Below are 26,920 nucleotides of genomic sequence, written 5' to 3' on the forward strand. Positions count from 1 at the left end.
TACCTCTAAAGCCTTCATTAAATTTGCAAAAGTTTCCAGTGGGATAGAGGTTGGTAAAAAGAGAACACAGATTTCAGATTAGCAAAGCACCAGAGTCAAAATGAGGATTTTTTTAAAAACACCGCTAATGATATGAAGGGCATTAAAAAAAATGTTCATCAGAAGGGAATTAAACAAATACTTGCTGACTGGTTCTCATGAATACCGAGGAAAAGAACTGGTACTACTGTACTTAGAAGGCTCTTTCAAAGACTGAGTAGATTACTGTATTACAGACAGCGGGTAGCAGAACCCTGCTGCCCTCTTGTGGTTGGAGACAAGTTCTACACAGCCCAATTCAGTTCCAAGTGTTCCTTAGCCAAGATCAAAACAGAATCTATTCATTCATTTCATTGTGTGAATGTGCGAAATGCAAACTGCTAGATTGATTTGCTGAATTAACAGAATGAAAGGTTTTTTTTTGATATGCTGCAAGTGGTATTTTAATGTAAATACGTTATTCTTTAGATCAGAAACTTGGCCCATGAGGGAGCTGCAACTCTCGCCATAGCTTTCTGATGTAAATATCTCAAATTCACAAAAACTAGAGTAAAACTAACTTTTTCATATCTGTCAAGATGGACTGAATGAAACTATTAACTTATGCCAAAGTATGGAAAATGTGTGTTTGACTTTGGTCACAAAGAGAAGCCATTGTAAACATTCAACCATATAGTGCCCTAAATATATACATCCAACAAATCAGCAATGCATAAAAACTGGGGGAGTCAAATCCCTCAATACCATTGCAGAGCATTGCAGTTCAAAGAGATGATGAAAGTTGTGATGTAGTTTCAGTTATAAAGGGCTGTAGGTGAGAAGAAATGACGTCTTGGTGAAAAAGGAAAACAATATATAATGGAATATTTTGAGGATCAAAAATTATTTTAATTCCCATATTGATAATAAAAATAATTCCATGAATTCTGTAAACCACTGCATAAATGCTATAGTGTAAAAATCTTAAGTGTTAACAATTTAAACAATGAACTAGAGTAAAATGATTATGCATTTATAAATACCTTCTAAAAGAACATTCCATTCAGATCACCATTCTGTTTGTATACACTCACCTAGACCGCATACAACAGGCTTTCATAAATTAATACACAAAATGAAAAAAGTTCCCATAATATTCAATTAAGGTCTTGCTTTGACCACACAAAATTAATATCAAGACAATATTTCAGTTATATTTAAACACGAGTTAAGATAGGAGCTATTCCACATCAATACATAAAACACGGAGTTGGGATATGTTACTGTTGTAATACATTTTTTTTGCCAGTAATGTCACTCAACTCTTGCATCTCCTGTGATTTTTCTTGAATGTCAAAATTCCTAGGAGTACACAGTGGATGAAGTACTCGATTACAGGGCTGAAGTAACTATTCACTGGTTTGGCTGTATGCTACCCGTGCGATGAAATTTGAAATTAGTCAAATTTATATGCCATGATAAAATAATGCTGCAAGACACAAACATGATTATAAATGGGATAAAATGGGCAGAGTCATATTGGATTTGTGTTGCATTTGAAGTGATGTGCACAGCAACTGGCTGCAGAATTCTTCCAACAGCCCCTCATTACTGTTGCCCAGTCGTAACACTATTCCCTTTCAGTGAGCTTCCAAAAAAAAACAGATAAATAAATGCAGCTCAACATCCATACAATACTTCACAAACTCCCATTACAGATTGTTCCTTATACCCTGAGAAAGGAGTTTTACTTCCTGTTTCACTGCTCTTCCGAGGCTGAGGAACTTGCATATAAAGAACCTGAAAGTGTGTTCATATAGAAACAGTCCCCATTAAGAATTTTTAAAATAAATTATTAAGATCTTAACACTATTAGAATGATTTATGTCAGTGTTTTGAAGAAGTTCAATCACAGACCCTTGGTCATCATGCATTACACTACATTCACCTTCTGACAATGATGACACACCATCACATGCTGAATCCCAGCAGTAAAAAGTTAGAGGTAAAATAAATACAAAAGCTAAAATCTTTGCAATTTACTGATGGTTCACAATCTTAAGATACAAGTTGTCCAGGCTCATGTGCCCAATACAGTACCAGTGTTGGGTGGAAAGATCAGGGCCAGAAGTTAATTTCTTGCATGCGACCTTTGGTGAAGTCTAGCATTTTTTGTTCATAAGCTTGATCAGATTTAAGTTTGCCTTATAATCCATGAAGGAAATAGTTTGGTACTGACAGCCACAGAAATGTAATGCTTGATTGTATACAGTAGCAAGTTATTTCTGTAGTGAATCACTAGCTAATATAATCTCAGTTTTTGTGCCTTGAAGCACTCACTGACAACAAACTGTCACTCTGAAAAAGAATTCAGGTTTATCATACACCTAAGCGCAGTAACTCCACTGAGAGCTCAGGGTGCCTGAGTACAGGCTCTCCAGCAGAGTTAAGAACAGAATGACACTGAACTTCAACAAAAGAAGCAGAACAAAGACCCAAATACATGGGTGAAAAATGTCAATGGAGTTAAGAGGCGCTGTGGTATTCAGTATATCAGGAATAGTTAACTAAATATTTTGTATTGCTCATCCATTAATTGTGAAAAATCAGTTTGTTAGTGGAACTCTCCTGGCAAACGACACCAGCCAGATCTTTAAATCTCCATTAATTCTTGCTTCAAGAGAGCTCGTAATGATGGAGACATCTGTTAAAACTCTTCCTAATGCAGAATTCTGTTCCATTCTAGAAACAAGAAACCTAACACTTTTGTTAACTGTCATAGAGGGAAATAGTTTGTATACAAACACACCTTCAGTAACTTCACACACCTGGGGAGAGATTAATTTCCACTTCTACAGCAATGACAAGCTACTCACTATGGGAATTCCATCAATTCACTCGTTAGCATACTGCATGTAACCGCACCACCTTCCTGATCATGAATGATTGGACTTGACTTTTTGTCAATTCATTACAAAGAATGCCCAGTGATCTTTAGGTTTCTTTCCCTTTCAAATATGTTTGTAATACTGTTGAACTACAACTAATCATTCTGTAAAATGATTTGTGGGGGTAAATATTTGGCATTTAATTGTTTGAATGATCTTTAAGGCAGTTTTGGCACTTGTAAGTTATTTTAAAAATGCTCTTTGCTGATCTTGATCACTTACACTTTCCTACTGGTTTGGCACCATTTACAATAAGCATTTTCTTTGAGTTATTATGTGCATATTTAACAGTTAATGTCTACTAGACAGTATGTGGATAATAAAATCTATGTTTAATCTATAAGTATATTTACTTTTCACTACTAGCATTGTGGAAACTTGATAAATGGGAGAAACGTAGAAAAAATACTGATTTACTGTGCAGCTCAAGAAGAAAACAGCTGTACCAAATTGTAGTTAATTGAGATATTTTTGTGTCCATTTGTATGCACTGCAAATTTCTAGTTAAGTGCTCTGGTATCTTAATTCATCCAGGTGTGTGTGTTTGTGTGCGTGGCAGAGACGAGAGAGCAAGAATGCCAGTAAAATGGTGCCAAGCAGTGCAACAGTCAGAAATGCAATGTTCCTGTGGGACACTGTGAAGCACTAAGCTCACAGTGCGGGCATTCACAATCCCAAATAATTCATTCAATGACTTAGAGCAACTGAAAAAAAAATGCACCAATGGAGGGGCAAAGGTCTTGTTCCACTTCTATAAAAATAAAAAGAATAAATAAAAATAAATGCCAGAAGTGAACCAACGTTGGGACCATGCCTTCCCTTGCACAATGATTTGTTTGTGGTAAACTCCATTCCTCTAATTTTGACCATCCATTCCAAAGTCACATGATAAATATAAACAAGAGAGACAGACAGAACAGCTGAGATAGAATGAGAGATGAATACTTGTTTGCTATAAGGGGTGCAATAAACACAATGGTTATTTGAGCTCAAAGCAGGTATTGACTGTGTTTGTACTGTGGTAAGGAATCTGCAGTCTGTATTTGAAAACTCCAGCAGCTGAGACTTCCCCAAGTTGGAGGAGTTAGACTGAGAAATCTGACTGTTTACACACAAAGTTTATTGTTGCAGTGATAATAACAGTGCCAGTGCAAACACACCCTCAAAAAACAAAAATATTTGATTCAGGTAGGACGACTGAGGCTTGTAGCTCTGACAACGTCTCCAAAAAAGGTAAATTTTCCTCCACAGGAAGATTCATGCAGAATACTGATGGGAATACAGCCAAATCCCATGCAGCCAATTCATGGTAGCACAACTTTTGAAGCATAGGCCAATAAAAATAGACTTCCAGGCGGCAGATCTTTAATTCTGGAGATTTTAAACAGATTTGAGACTGACTGACTATTGCGAAAGAGCTCATGATCTATTAAAAGTAATTGTCTACAATTTTCAAACAGGAGGGGGAGGAGAGTAACAGGGTTGCCAACAAATTGACTTTAAGTTCAGCAAAATACTTCAAAAACTTTGGCATTTGGATCTAAAGGAACAGTACTTGGAAGAAGTGATTGCAAGTTCTTCCTCAAATTGAGAATTGATTATATTTTGACAATTTTGTTCTGATGTGACAATGAACCGTTCAGTCAGATTTACATTTGGTTTTGTTTCTATTTCAATAGTTTGCACTCGGAGATTTCATTGATTACTAATGCCTGGCTGGGTTGCCAGGCTTTTGTAAAGGGTTGAGCTGTGATTAACTTAGCAAATGTACATTTCGTGCTGCATATCATCCTATAGGGCCACTTCCTAGCTCACAGTTGTGAATGGTGATTTTCTTTTCAAAACTAATGTTATTCCATGATGAATATGGCAGAATACAGTACATGCAGTAAAGAACGGGCTAGTTTTCTTAACAGTTCTTCAATGCCAACAGTAGTGCACAAGCATTAATATGTAATAGGCTTACCATTAATGTGACAAATTTCAATAGAACAAAAACCTATAAAATTTTTATAAGCAATTTAACTGAGCATTGATGCAGATGGCCACTATATTTTAAAAAAATCAATACCAAGCAAAATTTTACTTCACAATAACCTTGAACAGAAGTAAACCTTGAAATCTGGACTGCTTTTATGTTGAATATTTTTCCCCAATACAATGTACTTTATAACTGTAGAACTTCATACATTCCACATTCTTTTTAAAGAAATGTTAGCAGTCTGTGATCAAAGAGCATTTCATGTAATAAGCGTGATTTTTATACAAAAAAGTGGAATCTCTTTACCCTTACTGAGAACACAACACAATTAAAATTTCTAATTTTGGTCACTGTTTCAGTAATTCTGCCTATAACTAGCTACCGTTTAGTATTTACATGTCTTGTTAAAACTACAGATAATAATAAATTGCTATACAGAGAAGTTCTTTGGCAAAGACAACATGTGGTCTAGAAGTCCATTATAACTCTTCAGCAAAGTGCAGAATTTTCTTGTGTTAAGTGCAGATCACAGTCAGAATGTTTATTCAGAGGCATTTTGCAATTTGTTGTGTTATTAAAATTGACGTGCAAACAGAGATTTGACATCCCAAAGACAAGAATTTCATACTGAAAATGCTGGCTTTTTTATGGTGAAATGCAGTCTCTACCACAGTGAGCTTGAGCATAAATTACTCAGTTTACTGCATTAAGTGTGAATGCATCCCTATAGTACTGGACAATAACAGTATGCTTTACTCATTGTGAAGTTGGTCCTTAACCGTTGCATTAACTTCTTCATCCTACAGAGTTATAGACATTAGACTTCCACATAACAATGGCCCCAACCTTTATTATGTGTTTATAAATTTAAGACATTACAAGTTTGAAAAGAAGCATTTAAAGTAGGAAATCAGTTCAGATTAACTTTGATTTGGCCACACTAATCCAACAATGAATATAGCAATGGTGATGTAAGCTTGGAAAGAGTTTTCTAACATCCAACAAATATAAGCTCATATTCTGATTAAATGGTCTAATAAAAATAAATTTCTGCTCTTGATTAGATTGGGTTTCTGCTACAGAAGGAAGTGGGTGTGGGGCAAGTTTACACACAGTATTAAGGTTTGTTGCAACTGCACTGTTCATGAAATTAATTCATTTCCATGCTTAAATGGACACTTCTAATGCAACATTTCAAATACTGTTTGCATCAAGTAAATGTTCCAATTAGGATCAGAAATATTCCTCATTTGCACATGGACTTTGTAATGGTGAGGCTCACTATAAATTTAAGATACATTCAGATTTGCACCAATTGGCTGATGACAGCACTTACATGATTTATTACTGTTTCATTCACTCTAAACAGTTCAATGTAAATGAACCAGTTTTTTTTTCTGTATTTTTGAAAGTAAACTAGTTTCTTTAAACAGCAGGTATCTTTCCATCTCTAACTGGTGCTTCCACACTTTGATGGTGATGCTATTAATGGACTTCTGATACAGAATGACAAGAAGTGAAGATAAATTGTTTCAATTAACACAGTAATAGGTCAATTTTTCATTCTTAATCATAACCTGTACATATTATGCTGTTCAGTCAAGTGAAAAGTGTAAGAAAGGGAGAGCACAGGTTACACTCTCTGGTGCTGACTATATTCTAAATCAGATAGAACAAGAAACTGGCAATTTCAACATCTATTTTCAATACGAGTTCATCCTGAATTTTATGCACCTAACTTCTTTACAGTAAGAGAGCTGGTCTAAGATTTGCATTAATTATATATTTAAATATATATGTGTGTATATATAATCAGTGCAAAGATTTCTCAAAGTACCTTTGCCTGTCTGACAGAAGTTGTCATTGCAATTTAGGTTGAGGCAAGGCAGAAGGCACTTGGTAACAGTGGCCAGAAATTAGACATTGTCATTTTAAATGATTACAAGGCTAGGAGTTGCACCAACTGAAGAAAAAATATTCATTAAAACTTCGATGATACTAGCTACAAAAATCTCCAACCACATGCTGGTCAACGCAGCTTGTTCCAGAGAAGAAACAAAAAATAAGCCTGGTTCATTTTATTATATAAAATAGCAAACTTTTCTTCGGACTGCTTGTTTGCTCAGATTAGCATTATGTGCCATTATGAAATTGCTGCTGGTTATTCTTTTAAGCATTAAAAGTTTGCACTTAATTTATAAATTGAAAAATGTAAAAATCCTAGCAAGTTGCACAATACTAATATTTATAATTGTACTTAATTAGAATAGGAAATCTAACAATATTCACTGTACTATGATTTAACAGTAAGAATCTGAATACCAAATATCTATTAACAGGTTTCACAGTACACATACAAAGCTTTATATTATCACATGTTCTGGAAAAAAAAACTACAAAGCAGCTTGAAAGCAATTTATTATAACCTCTAAACAAAAAAAAAACCCAGGTTAACAAAGTGCGTTACAGGAAATTAAACCTCTTCACATAACCTAGTAATTTTTTTCCTTTTTAATTTTATATGTAAAATACTAGAACATAAAAATGCTAAAGCTGCAGTGCTCTGCATGCAATATTAATTGGAAATACACAGCAAGTTGATCCTACACCATGATTCTGAAGTGCCTTGAGTTTACTTCAATTTTATTTCTGAATGCATGCGGTAAGGAACCAGCTGTAAACACAGGGCATATGCAAGTGATGGAATTGCAGCAACATTGTGAAGCACGTCAGTCAGATTAAAGTAAACCGTATGGCTAACGTGCTCAAGAATGGACTGAGTAAGTCACTAATAAACTGGTTTACCAAGATGCATGTGGCAAGTTTTCCCCAAGGGAAAGAGCTTATACATATTAAAAAAAAGTTTAAGAAAAAAGTACAGACAAATGTTGTATTTTGTAGGGTAGGATATACTCACTGCGTAATTTAAAATATTTCCAACATGAGGGGGCACTACAGCTTTGAATTGTTAGGATAGTGTAGTCGTTCTTCAAAAGGCTAGTCCCATGTACCTAGAATATATTCATCACCAATTCATTACTTTAGTTTTGCAATAGGGACATTCAATTTTGTTAGGTGCACAGTGCTCACAGAGGACATAATGCTGGCAAGGCTGAAGTAAAATAGAACGGTCCCGCTCCTGGCATACAATGCATTTCTTCGACTGGAGCTGATAAATTACCTGTTTTGAATGGAAACATAATATGTGATCTGCATGTAATGATTTCTTTTGTCAAATTTGTAACAATCCCAACATTTGTACTCAAGTACTTTTTCATATAGTTCAACCTGACTAGGTTTTAAAAGTCCCGAAGAAGGGCTTATGCCCGAAATGTCGATTCTCCTGTTCCCTGGATGCTGCCTGACCTGCTGCGCTTTTCCAGCAACACATTTTCAGCTAGGTTTTAAAAGTCACAATCAAGGTTTTTGCACTGTGTACACAAGATTACCTTTGATACCTTCAATGAATAGTCTATACAATGACATGGTAGTAGATCTGAATTTCCCAGCACAGAGACTGAGGGATGTTAGGAAAAAGAGGTAGGGGGATTGCTCTATCAAGATAGTTTACTAATACATTCCTGCCTCAGGGAACTTTAAAAGAAAAGGATTAGGAACTGTCCAGCTCCTCACTCTACAGAGACAGCTGGCCAATTTATCCAATGGAGGCACCATTAAATCATATTCCAATGACAATGCTATATTCTTGTCACTGGAGAGGTTTTCTGTGAGCAGAGGCCACCAGCTTACTCAAGGTGATCTTCAAATGGCAGACAGAGGGTCATCAGAGACAGAGCCTCTTGTGACCAATGTCAAAGCTGCAGGTGATAGGATGAAAGTCTGTGAATAGGCCTGCATTATGGCCACTTGTATATCAACAACCAAGGGCGCCTCACGTGCAGCTGTGGGTCTCCTTTGGCACTGATCAGATCTGGTGGATTGATGACTCGATATTGCTGCATTTACAAGAAGTCATTTGATTTCAGCTAAATGATCAGCAAACCACCTGGGTGGATAACTGCTAAAGAGTTTTATGACCAGTGAGAGAAAAAAAGGGGCCATAAGAAAATTTAATCTGGAGAAGGGTGGCCCACATAACAGAGGTGCTGTTAATAAAACTTCCACTCTCAAGGCAGCTTTCTCTCTGGGTCAGACACATCAGTATTACCAATGGAGTTTTCTCTAGGTCTAAATTCTGGATTTCCTTGCACTATGGGTGTCCCTAAACTCCAAGGGCTGCAGAGGTTTACGGCAGCAGCTCATCACCAGTTTCTCCAGGGCAATTAAGGATGGGTAATAGATACTGGCCAAGTAGATAATGCTCAAACCCTATTAACAAACTTTTAAAATTTTAAACAGTAGAACCAGGCATCATTTTGTACTTGATTTTTGTAGCTGATTTTCATGTCAAGACTGTAAATTGTAATGTGTTATTCAATCACTGAAGGCACACATACTATTAATTACTGTAAATAGAGTGGAAAATGTAAGAATCCCAGATTGAGTTCCTTTTCTACTTCAGGTTTGAAATGGTCAATTTAATTGGCTCAGTATAGATCACTGATGAAACCAGATTGTTTGTCATTTGTTCTTGGAACGTGAATGATGGTGACAAGGCCTGTTTATTGCTGGAGGGAATTTTGAGATTTTTGACCTAATGACTTTGAAGGAACTGAGAGATTGTTCAAGTTGGGATGGTGTATGACTTGGAGGTGAACCTGCATTTGGTCTTGTTCACATGCTACTGTTGTCCTTCTTGGTGATTTAAGTTACAAAGTTATCGATGGTGTTGTAGCAGGAGGCTTGGGAAGTGTTACAGTGCCTATTATACATGGTACACACTGCTGCCTTTGCGCTGTTAATGGAGGGAATGAATACTTGGGTGGTGGTAGGGTACTAATCAAATGAGCTGATTTGACATGGATAGTGTCAAGCTTCTCCAGTGATGTTGCAGCTGCACTCATCCAGTTAAGGGAAGAGTATTCTGTCACACTGTTTGTACCTTATAGATAATGAGACAGGTTTTGAGGAAAGTTATTGCAGAATTCCAAGGTGAGTTATTGCAGAATTCCAAGCCTCTGACCTGGTCTTGTAGCCAAATGTATTTATGTAGCTAGTCCATGCAATGATAACCCCCAAGACGTTGGCCAGGATTAAACAATGGCAAGTAATGCCACTGAAATTCATGGGGAGATGATCAGAATTTTTTTTCTTGGACATGGTCATTGCCTAGTACTGTATGACATAACTGCTATACATCAGCCCATACTAAATGTTGTTTTAATATTCTTGAGTATATATAGGGTATATTCTACAGCAGGCTGTGTTCACACGCAGTTGAAGAATGCAACAAAACTTTAAAATGGGGTGAAGGTAATGGTAAATTTAAAAAATTCTCTGCTTCTGTCTCCTACATGCAAAACCCAATTTCCAACTCACCCCATCTACAAGGTCCAAATCTGCACGCAATTGACTTTGTATAGAATGAAGCTTTGGTAGTGGAAGCTTGTCTATATCTCCATAGTTTCTTAGAAGGGGAAAATTTGGAGATCGATATAAAGCATCAAAGTCCTCCTGTAGCTTTTTAAGCTGTTTATCCACTTCTTCCTTTTGTTGTAATACTACTTGCCGATCAGTATCCGCTGCTTTTGCTCTCTCTTTGGCCTCTTGAGCTTCCTTCTGCCATGCATCACATGCCTAATAACAGAACATTGTAAATGTGCACAGGAAGAAACATTTAATTAATTCATTTCCAAACTGACACGGCAACAACTGAATCAATAAAAAAGCAGCCACTTACAATGCACTCCTAGTCTTGTCAAACGATCAATTTCCAATACATAGAAACACACAAAATAGGAGCAGTTGTAGGCCATTTGACCCAATGACCCTGTTCCACCATTCGTTAGGTTTATGGTTGATAGTGACAATACCCCGTTCCAGATATCCCACATCCTTAGATCCCTTCAGCACCAAATAAAATATCCAACTCCTTCATCAAATCATATAATGATTGGCCTCAACTGTTTTCTGTGATGGTGAACACACAGGCTCATCACTCTCTGGTGAAGAAACTGCTCATCTCAGTCCAAATGGTTTACTCCCATACTCAGACTGAGAGCATTGGCTGTGGACTCTCTGACCATTGGGAACATCCTTCCTGTATCTATCCTGCCCAATCTTGATAGAAATTTGTAGGTTTCTATGAAAACCCCACCCCCGCCTCCCAGATTCTTCTGATTCAACTTCTCAAACATCAGTCTCCCATTCCAGAAATTAGGTTGGTAAACTTTTGCTGCATCTTGCTGGACAGCAAGGACATCTTTTGTCAGATAAGGAGACCTGATCTACACAATATTCCAGGTCTGGTCTGACCAGGCCCTATATAATTGCAGCAAGACATCTCTGCTCCTATTCTTAAATCCTCTTGATATGAAGACCAACATACCATTTAACTTTGTTAATTGCCTACTGTACCTGCATACTTATTTGCAACAACTAGTGTACAAGGACGCCCAGGTCTCGTTGTACATCTCCCTATCAATTTATAGTTATTTGGATGATAAGCTGCCCTCTAATTCTTGCTACCAAAGGGGATAACCTAACATTTGTCCACATGATTCTGCAGCCGTCACGTATTTGCTCACTCACTCGGCTTCTTCAAATTGCACTGGAGCATTTCTGCTTCCTGCTCGCAGCTCACCTGCCCACTCAGCTTTCTGCCATCTGCAAATTTGGCAATATTACATTCAGTTCCCTCATCCAAATCATTGACATACATTGCGAATATCTGGGCTCCTTGCACTGCTCCCTTCAGTACCCCATTGGTTGCTGTCTGCCATTCAGAAAAAGACCTGTTTATTTCTCCTGTGTTTCCTATTGGTGAACCAGTTTTCTACCTACTTCAATACGAGACCTCCCATTCCATGTGGTTGAATTTTACATATTAAACTCTGACACAGGGCTTTGTCAAAAACCTTCCTACAAGTTCAAATAAACCACATCTGTCATCAACGCCACAAGTCACATTGTTGAAAAATTCCATTAGATTTGTCAAACATGATTTCCTTTTGTAAACACATGCTGACTCTGTCCAATCCTGCCAATATTTTCCGTTAAATCTTTTGTAATGGACTCAAACTTTTTCTCACTACTGATGATAGACTGAATGGTCTATAATTCCCAGTTTTCTCTAAATCCTCTTTTAAATAAAATTAACTTGAGCTAACTACCAATCTGTAGGAACCGTTCAGAGTTTACAGAATCTTGGAAGATGACCATATACTCTGGGTTGGCGATTAACTGCCCATCAATCCCAATTTCCCTTCTAATTGCCTTCAGTTTCTCCCTCTTACTAAAACCTGTGCTCCCCACATTCCTGAGATTTTATCTCCTCCCTTGTGAGCACAGAATCAAAGCATGCATTTAGCTGGTCAGCCGATGCTTCATTCCCTATTATGAAGTCCCTGTTTCGGACTGTAAAGCAGCGACATGATCTTTACCAAACTTTGTCTTCAAATACTAATGGAAACCTTTATACAGTCAGTTTTTATCTTCCCTACAAACTTAATCTTGTAATTTATTTTCTGTTTATTAATCAATCCCTTTGCTCTCCTTTGCTGAATTCTAAATTGCTCCCACTCCTCAGATCTGTGTTTTCTCTGGCTACATTGTATGCCACGTCCTTGGATCTGATGCTCTCTTTAATTTCCCTTGTTTGGCCACCTTTCCAGTTTTATTTTTGTGCAAGACAGGAAAGAACAATTGTTGCAGTTCACCCATGCATCCTTTGAATGTTTGCCATTGCTTTTCCACCATCATTCCTTTAAATAATGTTCCCCAATCCATCATAGCGAACATGCATCTCATTACTACCACAGTCTGCTCCGTTTAGATTCAGGACCTTGGTCTCAACAATCAACTACCTCACTCTCCACCTTGACGAAGAATTCTATTATGGTCGCTCACCCTCAAAGGGCCTCGCACAACTCGATTACCAATTATTTCTTTCTCATTTCACAATACCCAGTCTGTGATGGCCTGTTCACCAGTTGGCTCCTCAATGTATTGGTCTAGAAAGCCATCCCATATACTCTCCAGGAGTTCCTCTTCGATAGTATTATTAATTTGAATTGCTAAATCACCTATTATTACAGATTTTCCTTAAGTGCACATCTCAAATTTCCTGTTCAATGCCATTCCCAACAATGCCCCTAAAGTTTGAGGGGGCTCTATGCACAACTCCCACTAATGTTTTTTGCCCCTTGTTATTTCTCAGCTCTACCCACACAGATTCCACATTGTCATAGCGAATATCCTTCCTCACTACTGCATTAATTTTCTCTATAATCAGCAATGCAGCTCTACTGCCTTTTTCTTTTCATCCGTCTTTCCTGAATACCCTGAATGTTCAGTTCCCATCCCTGGTGATACGAGTCATGTCTCCATAATCCCAACTATATCATACCTGCTTCCATCTATTTGTGCAATCAATTCATTCACTTTATTGTGAATAATCTGCATATAAAGGCACAGAGCCTTAAGGCCTGTCTTTTTGATTGTTCAATTCTCATTATTTTTCCACTGTGACCTGATTGTTCTTGGCTCTTGATTTCTCTACCTATCTCTTTACCTATTCCCCTTTCTGTCTTTTGTTCTTGCCCTTGATTCCCCTTTTTTTGGACTCCACACAATGACAACTACCCTCCCTGCCATTTTAGGTTAGATTAGATTACTTTACAGTGTGGAAACAGGCCCTTCGACCCAACAAGTCCACACCGACCCGCCGAAGCGTAACCCACCCCTACCCCTACATTTACCCCTTACCTAACACTACGGACAATTTAGCATGGCCAATTCACCTGACCTGCACATCTTTAGACTGTGGGAGGAAACCGGAGCACCCGGAGGAAACCCACGCAGACACGGGGAGAACGTGCAAACTCCACACAGTCAGTCGCCTGAGGCGGGAATTGAACCCGGGTCTCTGGCGCTGCGAGGCAGCAGTGCTAACCACTGTGCCACTGTGCACCGTGCACAGCCTCCCCATTCACTCTTAAAAATACACCTCTAAAACATCAATCCCGGTCCTGCCTAGGTGTAACCCATCTTATTTGTGCTAGGCCCACCTCCCCCTGAATCAGTCCCAATTCCCTTCAGTAAAGCCTTTGACAAGGTCCCTCATGGCAGACTGGTCCAAAAAGTGAAGTCTCATGGTATCGGGGTGAGCTGGTAAGATGGATGCAGAACTGGCTTAGTCATAGGAGACAGAAGGCAGTGGTAGAAGGATACTTTTCGAAATGGAAGGTTGTGAATAGCGGTGGTCCATAGGAATTAGTGCGAAGACGCCTGCTGTTCATGATCTACATAAATGATTTGGAGGAAAACATAGCTGGTTGAATTAATAAGTATGTGGACGATACAAAGATTGGTGGAGTTGTGGATATTGAGAAAGATTGTCAGAGGATACAACAGGATATAGATCAGTTGAAAGCACGGGCAGATAAATGGCAGATGGAGTTTAATCTGGACAAATGTGAGCTGATGTATTTTGAATGGTCAAAAACAGGTGGAAATTATACAGTGAAGGGCAGAATCCTTAGGAGTATTGATATGCCGTGGGATCTGGGTGTACAGATCTGCGGATCACTGAAGGTGGCAGCACAGGTAGATAAAGGTGGTAAAAAAGAAAGGCTTATGGCATGCTTGCCTTCACTGGAAGGGGCACTGAGCATAAGGGTAAACGAGTTATGCTGCAACTTTAGTTAGGCCAACTTGGAACAGTTTAAGAGATATGAGAGAACTGAGATTTTCACACAAAAGAGTGGTGAATGCCTGGAACACATTGACAGAGATGTTGGTGGAAGCAGACACAATGGCAGCATTCAAACAGCACCTGGACAAATACATGAATAGGAAAGGAATAGAGGGGTAAAAATCCTGAAAGTGAAGTTAGTTTTAGAATGAAAGGGAAAGTGTGTCGGTGAAAGCTTGGAGGGCTGGAGGGCCTGTTCCTTTACTGCACTGTTCTTTAAATCTGAAACCAGCCCCTTCAAATCTCTTCAGTCAAGTATTCATTTGATAGATCCTGCTATTTCTTCTGACTGGTACATGGCACCAATCCGAGGAACACTACCATCAACACTCTATTTATCAATGTGCATCCCAACTCCCGAAATTCTGCTTTCAAGACCTCATCCCTTTTTTTTAAAACCTATGTCATTTGTAATACGTACCACAACAAATATCTATTCCACCTTCCCGCTCTGTAGCTATTTCAAGACCTCCTTGAACCAGGGAGCCAACATGCAATGCATGATAGAAATAATGCTGAATGCCAAACAATTACATGGCAAGTACATGGTAGACATTTGGAAATGTTCAAAATCAGATAAAAATCAACTTCTTTGGTAACTGTCACGTTAGTTGGAATGGATTTTTGCTTAGCCATGGTCCTTTGCTTGCAATGATTTGTTACAGTGGATTCAGAGTAGGGTGTCATGTGCAGTTGGTGATATGTAATAGGACCAGTACACTTCCAAAAGTAATTGATCATCAGTAACTTAACTTAACTCGGAAATGAAAAGGTCACTTGTCTATTATATCATCCTTACAAAGCAGTCAATTATAGGTGAAGACACTTTTACACAAAAATCCCAAAATGATATTAAACAGCGTCTGAATTTCATTCTGCTTTCTTGATTTGGACAGATCGAAATTCTTTAAGCTCAGTGGATCCACAATTTATAGGTTTTTCAGTAACTATTCCTCATATTCACAGTGGGGCCATTATTACCTATAACCTTTTAATATTTCACATACATTTCTTTGACACTCACCTGCTTCACTTGCTGCCATGAATCTTCCCATTGTTTGATCTTTCGCTTAGCCTCCTCAAGTTCTCTTCGCACTCTGGCCAGCTCACTGTTGCTGGAGCCAGCAGTGGTTGTTGTGGCACTACTACTGAATACTGGAGATGGGCTCGGAGAGAAATTGCCACTAACAAAATGATCCCAGATACTGCCAGAAACACCATTCAAACCTAATTGATGCAAAACAGATGACAAGAAGTGTCTAATTAAATATGGGGATCAAAATGGGCTTCTCATATCAGTTATTACTGCCCAACATACAAAATCCAGGTCCTAAAGCAAATAAATGGCAGCAATTGTTCAGAGTTCCTGATTCCACTTTGCCTCAATTAGTTTATCTAAGTTCTTTCCCTCATTTCTTCACTTTAAAGTTACTTTTCGTGTCCTGTTCTTGATACATCTTTTCTGAAATTATCTTTTCAATTTTTTCAGAATGTGTTTTGTCATTGATTTTGACTTGGGGAAGAGGATGGATACGTCAGCTTAAATGCAGCATACTTTGCCAAGTATGATTGCTCACAGCTTTGACAAGTTGAAACTGATCATTTCTAAACGTTTTAGGTAATCTAAAAGAGTAGAAATTGCCACAACGGTTAAAAATTACAGCACAGTGGGCAAGATTATCAAGCAGAGTGCTTTAGGGAACATCTCTGGGACACCTGCACCAATCAAACACACCGCCCTGTGGTCCACCATTTCAACTCCCCCTCTGCCAAGGACATGGAGGTCCTGGGCCTCCTTCACCGCCGCTCCCTCACCACCAGGCGCCTGGAGGAAGAACGCCTCATCTTCCGCCTCGGAACACTTCAACCCCAGGGCATCAATGTGGACTTCACCAGTTTCCTCATTTCCCCTTCCCCCACCTCACCCCAGTTCCAAACTTCCAGCTCAGCACTGTCCCCATGACTTGTCCTACCTGCCTGTCTTCTTTTCCACCTATCCACTCCACCCTCCCCCCTCACCTATCACCTTCATCCCCTCCCCCACTCACCTATTGTATTCTATGCTATTTTCTCCCCCCCCCCCCCCACCCTCCTCTCACTTATCTCTCCATCCTTCACTCTTCTGCCTGTATTCCTGATGAAGGGCTTTTGCCCGAAACATCGATTTTACTGCTCCTCGGATGCTGCCTAAACTGCTGTGCTTTTCCAGCACCACTCTAATCCAAGATTATCAAGAAACAATCTATTGATTCAACAACCAATTTGCAATGCATTCACAATAACATGCTCAAATTTGTTTTTACATTATTTGTTCATGGGATGTGACCATCTTTTGGGAGGCAAAGCAGGTTTCATTACTCAACTCCAATTGCTTGGCAAAGTTCATGGTGAGAGTGAGGACTGCAGATGCTGGAGATCAGAGCTGAAAAATGTGTTGCTGGAAAAGTGCAGCAGGTCAGACAGCATCCAAGGAGCAGGAGAATCGACGTTTTGGGCATAAGCCCTTCTTCAGGAATGAGGAAGGTGTGCCAAGCAGGCTAAGATAAAAGGTAGGGAGGACGGACTTGGGGGAGGGGCGTTGGGAATACGATAGGTGGAAGGAGGTTAAGATGAGGGAGATAGGCCGGAGAGGGGGAGGGGGCGGAGAGGTCGGGAAGAAGATTGCAGGTCAAGAAGGCGGTACTAAGTCCGAGGGTTGGGACTGAGATAAGGTGGGAGGAGGGGAAATGAGGAAGCTGGAGAAATCTGCATTCATCCCTTGTGGTTGGAGGGTTCCTAGGCAGAAGATGAGGCGCTCTTCCTCCAGGCGTCAACCATGGCAACACGACGCCTGGAGGAAGAGCGCCTCATCTTCTGCCTAGGAACCCTCCAACCAGAAGGGATGAAGGCAGATTTCTCCAGCTTCCTCATTTCCCCTCTTCCCACCTTATCTCAGTCCCAACCCTCGGACTCCGCACCACCTTCTTGACCTTCAGTCTTCTTCCCGACCTCTCCGCCCCCATCCCCTCTCCGGCCTATCACCCTCACCTTAACCTCCTTCCACCTATTGCATTCCCAACGCCCCTCCCCCAAGTCCCTCCTCCCTACCTTTTATCTTAGCCTGCTTGGCACACCTTCCTCATTCCTGAAGAAAGTTCATGGTGAGCCATCTTCTTCAACTGCTGTAGCAAAGTGCTATTAGGTTAGGCAGGTGCTGGATTTTGATGAACACAAATAAAGAATGGCAGGTCTTTCAATCCCTCACAGAAGATGCTGATTTTTGCTGATGTTTGGTCCCACTGGTGCTCAAATTCCAAGATTTCATTGGGATTTCTCATGTTCACACAGTAATATATCGAAGAGTTCTTTCATTCACTATAATGATGATATATCTAAAATTTAGCCAAAATATTCTGTACCTGTGCAAGTTCTCATTTTTTAAGACTATAAATTGCTTTAGCCACATTTATAATAGTACCAGGGATGTGGAACTTAAAGAGAAAAATCCGAAGAATTAGTTAAGGGTAATTTTCAATGAGATATTCAAGATCACAAGGGCATTGATTAGGTAAATAAGCAGAAACTATTTTTGGTGGCAGAAGGATTGGTAACCAGAGGCACACATAGAACAACAAGGAGGCAACAGATTTGTAGACAGAGCAAAAAATTGATTTGCAAGGATTAAAATATCAATGTGTAAAAGTTAGTACATGCAGCAGTCTCAAGACGTCTATGGTTTTCATGAACAATCTTCATTTAACATTTTGAGCTCGTCATCTCAATAATTAGTTTGCTTGCACACTTCCAAAATAAAGAGTTTAAAAAGCATCTTCTGTTCCTGCCAGAGGTATAGCCAAGGCTTAGATTTTTGTTTTAAGCAAAGTTATTAATATAACAAAGTGAAGAGAGTTAAGGCTTTGTATTTTGAGAAAATTGAAAATTCAAAATATGCTCTCCAACAGATAAGGAATAAGTTATAGATGTATTTATTTCAGGTCTTTTAAAACATACCGAGATGTTATTAAATTTCAGCTCCAGGAATAAGAAGCAGAGAGAGAGAGAATATAGATCTCTGTACTCATGAGATATGACAATTGTCTTGTGAGATGCCCTGTTGGGTCTCTCCCCAGTTTATTTCTCTTTAGCACACTATTTTTTTCTTGGTAGTTCTTGCAACACCATACTGTCAGAGTTTAGTTGCATTTGTATTGTCAAGACGTAAAATACTAGAAATTTGGAATAAAAACAGAAAATCCTGGACATATCAGGAAGTCAGGCAGCAACTGTGAAGGAAAATGAAAATTAAAACTCTGACACTAGACCAAACAGGAATGCTGACAACAGAAGAGGAGTAACTGCTGAGTCCAAGTAGCATGATTTAGTAATAGGAAGAACACTTATTATCTCAGAGAGAAAAATGGTAGGACTACTCTAATTCTCAGGTGCACATCCTCTGCAATGTGGGAACTGCAGATTACTTCCCATGTTCTAGACAACCATATGTCAGCCATGATCTTACTAAATTGCACAGTACGCTTGAGGAGCAAAATAACCTACTCCCTCCTTGTATATGTATGTGCACCAAGGGACAGCAGCTACAGCACATGCATGAAGTTATGTTGCACAGATAGCAACCTTACTGGTGTGGTCAGTCCATAGCTTAACAATGCATGACAAGAGAAGGGAATTGGTAATCATCAGGCAGATAAGGAGGGTGTGATTATCCATAATACAATTTGGCTGCTGCGCATGCAAAGTCTTGGCCAGTAACGGCACCCCTCTATTTAAGAAAGGAAGCAGAGAAAAAGACTGGAAATTATAGACCAGTCAGCCTGATGCTAATGTTGGGGAAATGCAAAAGTCAATGATAAAAAATTAATAGCTGAGGATTTGGAAAACAGGCAGGATCAGATAGAGTCAGCTTGGGTTTATGAAAGGGAAATCATAATTGACATATCTACTGGAATTCTTCAAGAATGTAACTAAGAGTTGGGGAAGAAACAGGGAGGAGGAGGAGTCAGTGGATACGATTTATTTGGGCTTTAGGAGAGCTTTTGACAAAGTGCCACATAAGAGGTTAATATGCAAACTTAAAACACATGGTACTGGGGGCAGCACATGGAGATGGACAGAAAACAAGGTGGCAGACAGGAAACAAAGAATAGGAATAACCAGGTCTTTTTGTGAATGGCAGGCTGTGATTTCTGGAGTACCGCAGGGATCAGTACCAGGAGTACAGATATTCACAATATATGTGGGACCTATTTTGAGTCTATTTGGCTAAAGCTAAGGAACCATATAAGGTACTATTATGTTGTCTGGTGCAGTCAAGAGGCCACCAGCTAGTGGAAAAGACAGAGAAACAAAAGTAAAAGGAATTTATAAAGAGGTACAAGAATTATTCAATAATTACAATGGAGGACATAAATTATCTGTGCGGAGATTTGGGTAATAGTAGTGTAAAAGGACAGCGAAGTGCTCAGGACAATCTTCTATAGCAGAACATTTCCAGTCTAATGATAGTGGTCTAGCAATAAGTCATCTCTTGGGAATGAGGCAGGCTGAATGAAGAACAGCAAGGAGAATAGTTAGGGGACAGTGATTATTGTTTAATAAGGTTTAGGTTGGCTATAAAAAGAAATAATCGAGTGTAATTAATAGGAAAGCCAATTTCAGTTGCATGAATCTGAGATAAGTTAGAATCAAAGGTTTGTAAATAAAACTGTAAATGAACAATGGATATATGGTTCTGGCATTTCTCCTTGGAGGAGAAAAGACAGGGCAAACAAATCAAGAATTCCACTGGTGTCAGAAGAGTTAGTGATTCAAGTGAAGAAAAAGGTATAGACATGATTGATGTCAAGCAGATGAGACAACCAAGAACCAGGGTGAATATAGAAAGTTTAGAGGAGAATTAGAAAAGCACATCAGATAAGAGACTGGCGAGTTAATATAAAAAGGGAATCCAAAAGTATTGTATAAGCACATCAATAGTAAAAGTGTGCATCAAAAGCAGTGGTGGGAATTATTAGAGATCTAGGAGATATACACATTGAGTTGGGAGCATGACTCAGATATTAAATGAATACGTTGCATCTGCTTTGGCCAAGAAAGGTATTGAGCTGGTCAGGACAAGAAAAAGAGAGATGGTTGTTCAGGTACCTGAATACTTAAAAATTGATAAGGAGGCAGCATTGGATAGGGTGTCTGTACTTAGAAGTTGGTAAGGTGCAAGGACTGGAGGAGATCCACTCCAGGATATGGAGACAAGTGAAAATGGAAATTGTAGATGCACTGGCCATTATTTTCCAATCTTCCTTCGACTTAGGGTAGTGCCAGAATCCCAGAGAATTGTGATTATAACCCCTGATGTAAAGATGATGCCACCTCACAAAGCCTAGTCATTTTAACCTCTATGGTGGGGAAGCTTCTGGAAACAATAATTTAGTACAAAATGAATAGCTGCTTGGACCAGTGTGGGTTAATTATGGAAAGCCAGCATCTTATTTGTTTTGGGCAAATTGTACTCAACTAACTAATTGTAGGTCATTAATGAGTGTGCAGAGGGAGTTAATGAGTGCATTGGGTGATGATATGTGGACATGGCCTTCCAAAGCACATCTGTTAAACTGCCATAATTCTGAACAATGTTAGAACTAGTGAAATAAAAGGGACAGTAGCAACATGTAGTTAATTTTGTATACATGATAGGGTACTTCTTGTAGATATTTTTTGAATTGGAAAAAGGTTTGCAATAGCGTTCTCCATGCTCAGTACTAGGTCCCCAAGAATGAACTGTATTATAGGCAAATTTGTTTATGACACGATGACAGGTAGGAAAGCAAGTTATGAACAGGAAAGAGTCTGCAAAGGGATATACATAGGTTAAATGTGTTGGAAAAGATATGGCGGATGTGAGAGTATATGGCCTGGGAACTTAACCACTTTGGTAAAAATAATACAAAAGTGGAATAGGATTGGAGAGAGAATACTGCAGTACAAAGATAAATAGATATCCGTATACAGGAATGCAATATTAGCATGCAAATTTAATAAGCATTTATTGAAAGGGGAGGTGTATAAAATCAGAAGTCTTGTGTCAAGTGTACAAGCTATTGCTGAGGCCACACCTTGAATATGGTGTATAGTTTTGATCTCCTTAAGGAGGGATGTAATAAAATTGGAAGTAGTTTAGAGAAAACGCATCAGGGGTTGCAATAAGCGTTTGAGTAGGTTGAAAATATCTTTGGAATTGAGAAGAATGAAAGGCGATCTTACTGAAACAGAAGATTCTGAGGGTGCTTGATAGGTTGCTTCTTGTGGGGTAGTCCAAAATATAGGAGTATAAGAATAAGGAACCCTCATTTAAACTAGAGATGAGGAGGAATTTCTTCTTTTGGAGGCTGTTAATCTTTGTAATTCTCTTCCCTAATGAGCAACAGTTTTGAATACATTCAAGGTTGAATTAGTTAGCTTTCGACTGACAAATCAGTCAAGAGTTATGTGGACAGGCAGGAAAATGGAGTTAAGATCACAAAATCAGATCAGCTTTGATCTTATTGAATGGCAAAGCAAGCTGAAAGGGTCAAATGGCCTATCCCTGCCCCTACGTGTATATTCTTATTCCTTCTACTCTTCCAGATATATAATGAGAAACACCAGTGAAAACCTTTCATATATTTAAAATGATACACAAGTCAGCAAGTCTTTTCTACAGTTCTCAGGAAAATTCATTATCTCAATTAATTTGTGCTGCCACGACAAGCAGCCAACCTTGTGTCTCCATTAACCCCATGTGCTACCATGATGTTTAAGGCATTCTTTCCAGGCACAAGCCCAATTTGCAAGGACAATGTTGTGGTTCTGTTCGCCGAGCTGGAAGTTTTTGTTGCAAACGTTTCGTCCCCTGGCTAGGCGACATCAGACAGAGAACAGCCAGGGAATTCCTAGAGGCATGGCATTCATCCACAAACTCCATCAACAAACACATCGACCTGGACCCAATATACCAACCACTACAGCGGACAGCTGAAACTGACAACCGGAAGCGGCAGGGACAGACCACTATAAACACCGGACGAAACATCAAAGAAGCGCTTCGCAGGAGGCTCCCAAGCACTGATAATGTCGCCTCGCCAGGGGACGAAACGTTTGCAACAAAAACTTCCAGCTTGGCGAACAGAACCACAACAACGAGCACCCGAGCTACAAATCTTTGCACAAACTTTGTGCAAGGACAATGTTGATTTGAGGTTAGTTCCTGCTGTTTCATCATTATAAACTATTCAGTATGTCACAAAGACTATTTAAAAGTCCTTGAAAGACAAATTATAGAAATATTACTTCAAAATGTCCTCAGTTCAATTGCAGATTTTCTAAAAAATTATATTAAAAGCTACTTAAATCAAAATGTGCAACATATCTGGGAAAATCTTCCAAGACTTACCTAAGGAACTATGAGAGGAGGCTGATGTACCCAGAAGAGCATGCTCAGACTTTGATGATTGCTGGGACTGTTGTTGTGGAGCCATGCTCGTCGAAAGAAAAGACTGAGAAAGGGAACCAAGTGGAGAAGCAGATAAGGAAGAAGAAGAATGCAAGGATGAAGAGCGAGCAAGTGATCCTGGAATATTTACAGGTGCTGAACTGCCCAATAACCGCTGACCTGTGAAAATAAAAATAAATTACTTAAAAAAATACATTCTTACACGAGAAGGCATGATGCATTGCAAAGGTTTATCTTCATTTAATTTTGGGGCACGAACAACTCAGTATTCAGTTGAAGACTTCAAATTTGTATCACTGCTTCCTCCATCCAATACTGTTTTGCTGTTCTCAATCTAACCTATAAATGCGAGAACAGGGCAGGATTTCCTTGTGGAAACAAATCTGTAGCCAAGACAGCTACGAGGAGGACGTATACCAATGGGATTCAGAAAAAGGAAAAGACTGCTGAAAGGATACACTAAGTGTGTCAGAGAAAAAGCAATTTTGACTTCATAACTTGCTTAAGGATTTATAGTTTTGGGATCCATACCAGAGAGGTCACCATATACTCACAGCCAACTTGCTACTGCAGTAATGACAGGCTGCTCCACTGACACTGAGGGACACATTGTTTGGATATTGTGCACAGATTTGCACAATATAGTGATCACATTTCCAAAGCAAGTCCTGGGGAACACTTGAGAATGTCCTAAACATGTGAATTTTCTTGGATTGATAGAGCACCTTTCTTAAAAGCTCTCTGGAATTTATATTTTTATTTAAAGCTTGTTATTTTAAGGGTAGGCGATGGCCTAGTGATATTACCGTTAGATTTGTAAACTAGAAACTCAGCTAATATTATGGAGGGGATCAAATCCCACCACCTGGTGAAGATGCTGGAATTTGAATTCAATAAAAAAACATCTGGAATTAGAATCTATTGATGACTATAAAACTATTGTTGACTGTCGGAAAAAAACCATCTGGTTTACTAAGGTCATCCAGGGAAGCAAGTTTGCCAACCTTACCTGGTCTGGCCTATATGTGACTCCAGACCCACAGCAATGTGGTTGATTCTCAATGGCTGAACAATTCACTCATTTGTATCGATTATTATAACAGTCTTAAAGAAACGAAACTGGTCAGATCACCTGGCATTGACCTAGGCACCGAAAAACAACCCTATCAACCTTGCAAAATGCATACTAACATCCGGGGGGCTAGTGCCAAAACTGGGATAGCTGTCCCAGACTAGTTGAGCAACAGTCTGACAGTCATACACACAGAATCATACAATGCCCCAGACTGAATCATCACCATTCCTGGATAGGTCCTGTCCCACTGACAGAAATGGCAGCACAGTGGCATACAGTCAGAAAGGAGTTGTCCTGGGAATTAATATTGACTCTAGACCACAAGACCACCCATGGCTTCAGGTTAAACACAAGCAAGGAAACCTTCTACTGATTACCATGTATCGTCCTCCCTTGGTTGATGAATTGATGCTCAATGTTTAACAACATGTGGAGGAAGCACTGGGGTTGGCAATGGCACCAAATACACTCTGGGTGGGGGATTTCAATGTCCATTACCAAGAGTGGCTTAGCAGCAGTACTACTGGTCAAGCTGGTTAGATCCTAAATGACAAAGCTGCTAAAGTGGGTCTGCAACAGGTGTTAAGGGACCCAATTAGAGGGAGAAACATACTTGACTTCATCATTACCAATTTGCTTGCTGCAGATGTATCTTCCATAACAGTATTGGTAAGATTGACCAACACACAGTCCTTGTGGAGACAAAGTCCTAGCTTCATATTGAGAATAACCTCGATCATGTTGCGTGGCATTATCACTGTGCTAAATGGGACAAACTTTGAACAAATGCAGCAACTCAATGAGCACAAGACACTGTGGGACATCAACAGTATGATGCTTCAGCATAGTCTGCATCCTCATGGCCTAGAATATCCCCTCAACTATTACCACCCAACCAAGAGATCAACCCTGGTTCAAATGGAGAGTGCAGGAGGGCATGCCCAAAAAATGAGGTGTCAGCCTGGTGAAACTAAACAGACTACTTGCATGCTAAACACCATAAGCAGCAAATGATGCACAGAACTAAGCAATCCCACAAGCAACAGATCGGATCTAAGCTCTGCATTCCAGTCGAGAATGGTGGTGGACAATTAAACAACTCACTGGAGACAGCGGCGACTCCACAATTATCCTCATCCATAATGATGGAAGAGCCCAGCATATCAGTGCAAAGGATAAGGCTGAAACATTCGCAGCAATCCTCAGATAGAAGTGCTGAATGGATGATCCATTTCAATCTCCTCCATTGGTCTTCAGCATTACAGATGCCAGACATCAGCCAATTTGATTCACTCCACATAATATTAAGAAATGGTTACAGGCTCTGGGTACTGCAAAGACTATGGGCCCTGACAACATTCTGGCAACAGTACTAAAGACTTGTGCTCCAGAACTTGCTACTGCTCAAGCAAAGCTGTTTTAATATACTTACAACACTGCATCTACCAAACAATGTGGAAAATTGCCCAGGTATATTCTGTACATGAAAAACAGCACAAATAAAACCTGGCCAATTACTATCCCTTCAGTCTACTCTTGATCATCAGTACAGTGTTGGAAAGGGTCATCAATAGTACTATCAAGCAGCTCCTGCTCAGTGACACCCAGTTTGAGTTCTACCAGGGCCATTCAGCTCCTGACCTCATTACTGCCTTGGTTCAAACACAGACAAAACAGCTGAATTCCAGAGGGGAGGCGGGAGTGACAGCCCTTGACATCAAGGCTACAATCAGTAGACTGTGGCATCAAGGAGTCCCAGCAAAACCAGAATCAGGGTAAACTCTCTGCTAGTTAGAGTCAAACCTGACACATTGGAAGATGGTCGTGGCTGTTCATCTCAATTCCAGGACATCTCTGAAGTAGTTCTTCAGGGTAGTCTTCTAAGCCCAACCATCAATGCTGCTTCATCAATGACCTCTCCTCCATAAGGTCAGAATGGGGATGCCACGCCATTGGGGATGCTCGCCAATGATTACACGTTTTAGCACCATTCTCAACTCCTCAGATGCTGAAGCAGTCCATGTTCAAATGCAAAAAGATCTGGACAGTATCCAGACTTAGGCTAACAAGTGGCAAGTAACATTCATGCCATGCAAATGCCAGGCTATGACCATCATCAATAAGAGACAATCTAAACACTGCTCCTTAACAGTCAATGGTGTGACCATCACTCAATTCCCCCACCAGCAACATGTTGGGGGTTCCCATTGATTAGAAAGTGAACTGGGCCACCACATAAATGGAGTGGTTGTAAGAACAGGTCAGAGGCTTGGAATACTGCAGCAAATAACTCACCTCCTGGCCCCACAAAGCCTGTCCACCATTGGCAAGGCATAAGTTAGGAGTGTGATGGAATACTCCCAACTTGCCTGGATACATGCAGCTCCAACACTCAAGAAGCTTGATACCATCCAGAACAAAGCAGCCACCTGGGTTGGCATGACATCCACAAGCAACTACTCACAGTAGCAGCAATGTTTACTATCTATAAGATGCACTGCAGAAATTCAAAGATTCTCAGACTGCATCTTCTAAACCTACAACAAATTTCATCTGGAAGGACAAGGGCTACACCACCACCTTCAAGTTCCCCTAGAAG

At 39.7% G+C, this 26,920-nt stretch overlaps 1 protein-coding gene across 4 annotated transcripts in view; it reads right to left on the minus strand.

Annotated features, from left to right (window-relative positions):
* Positions 1–905: 905 nt before the first annotated feature.
* unkl (unk like zinc finger) overlaps positions 906–26,920 on the minus strand; it is a 141,689-nt gene continuing 115,674 nt past the window's right edge. For all 4 annotated transcript variants that reach the window (XM_043711635.2, XM_043711634.2, XM_043711632.2 and 1 more), the window contains 4 exons: positions 23,187–23,405; positions 15,786–15,988; positions 10,387–10,644; positions 906–8,128 (listed from right to left, as the gene is read on the minus strand). In XM_043711635.2, coding sequence (XP_043567570.1) covers positions 7,973–8,128; positions 10,387–10,644; positions 15,786–15,988; positions 23,187–23,405 — 836 coding nt within the window. In that variant the 3' untranslated portion in view covers positions 906–7,972. The remainder of the gene's footprint in view (positions 8,129–10,386; positions 10,645–15,785; positions 15,989–23,186; positions 23,406–26,920) is intronic.

The sequence above is a fragment of the Chiloscyllium plagiosum genome, unplaced genomic scaffold (genome assembly GCF_037043375.1).
Source record: "Chiloscyllium plagiosum isolate Xiang-an unplaced genomic scaffold, Cpla_swu_hap1 HiC_scaffold_20, whole genome shotgun sequence".
Taxonomy (NCBI): domain Eukaryota; kingdom Metazoa; phylum Chordata; class Chondrichthyes; order Orectolobiformes; family Hemiscylliidae; genus Chiloscyllium; species Chiloscyllium plagiosum.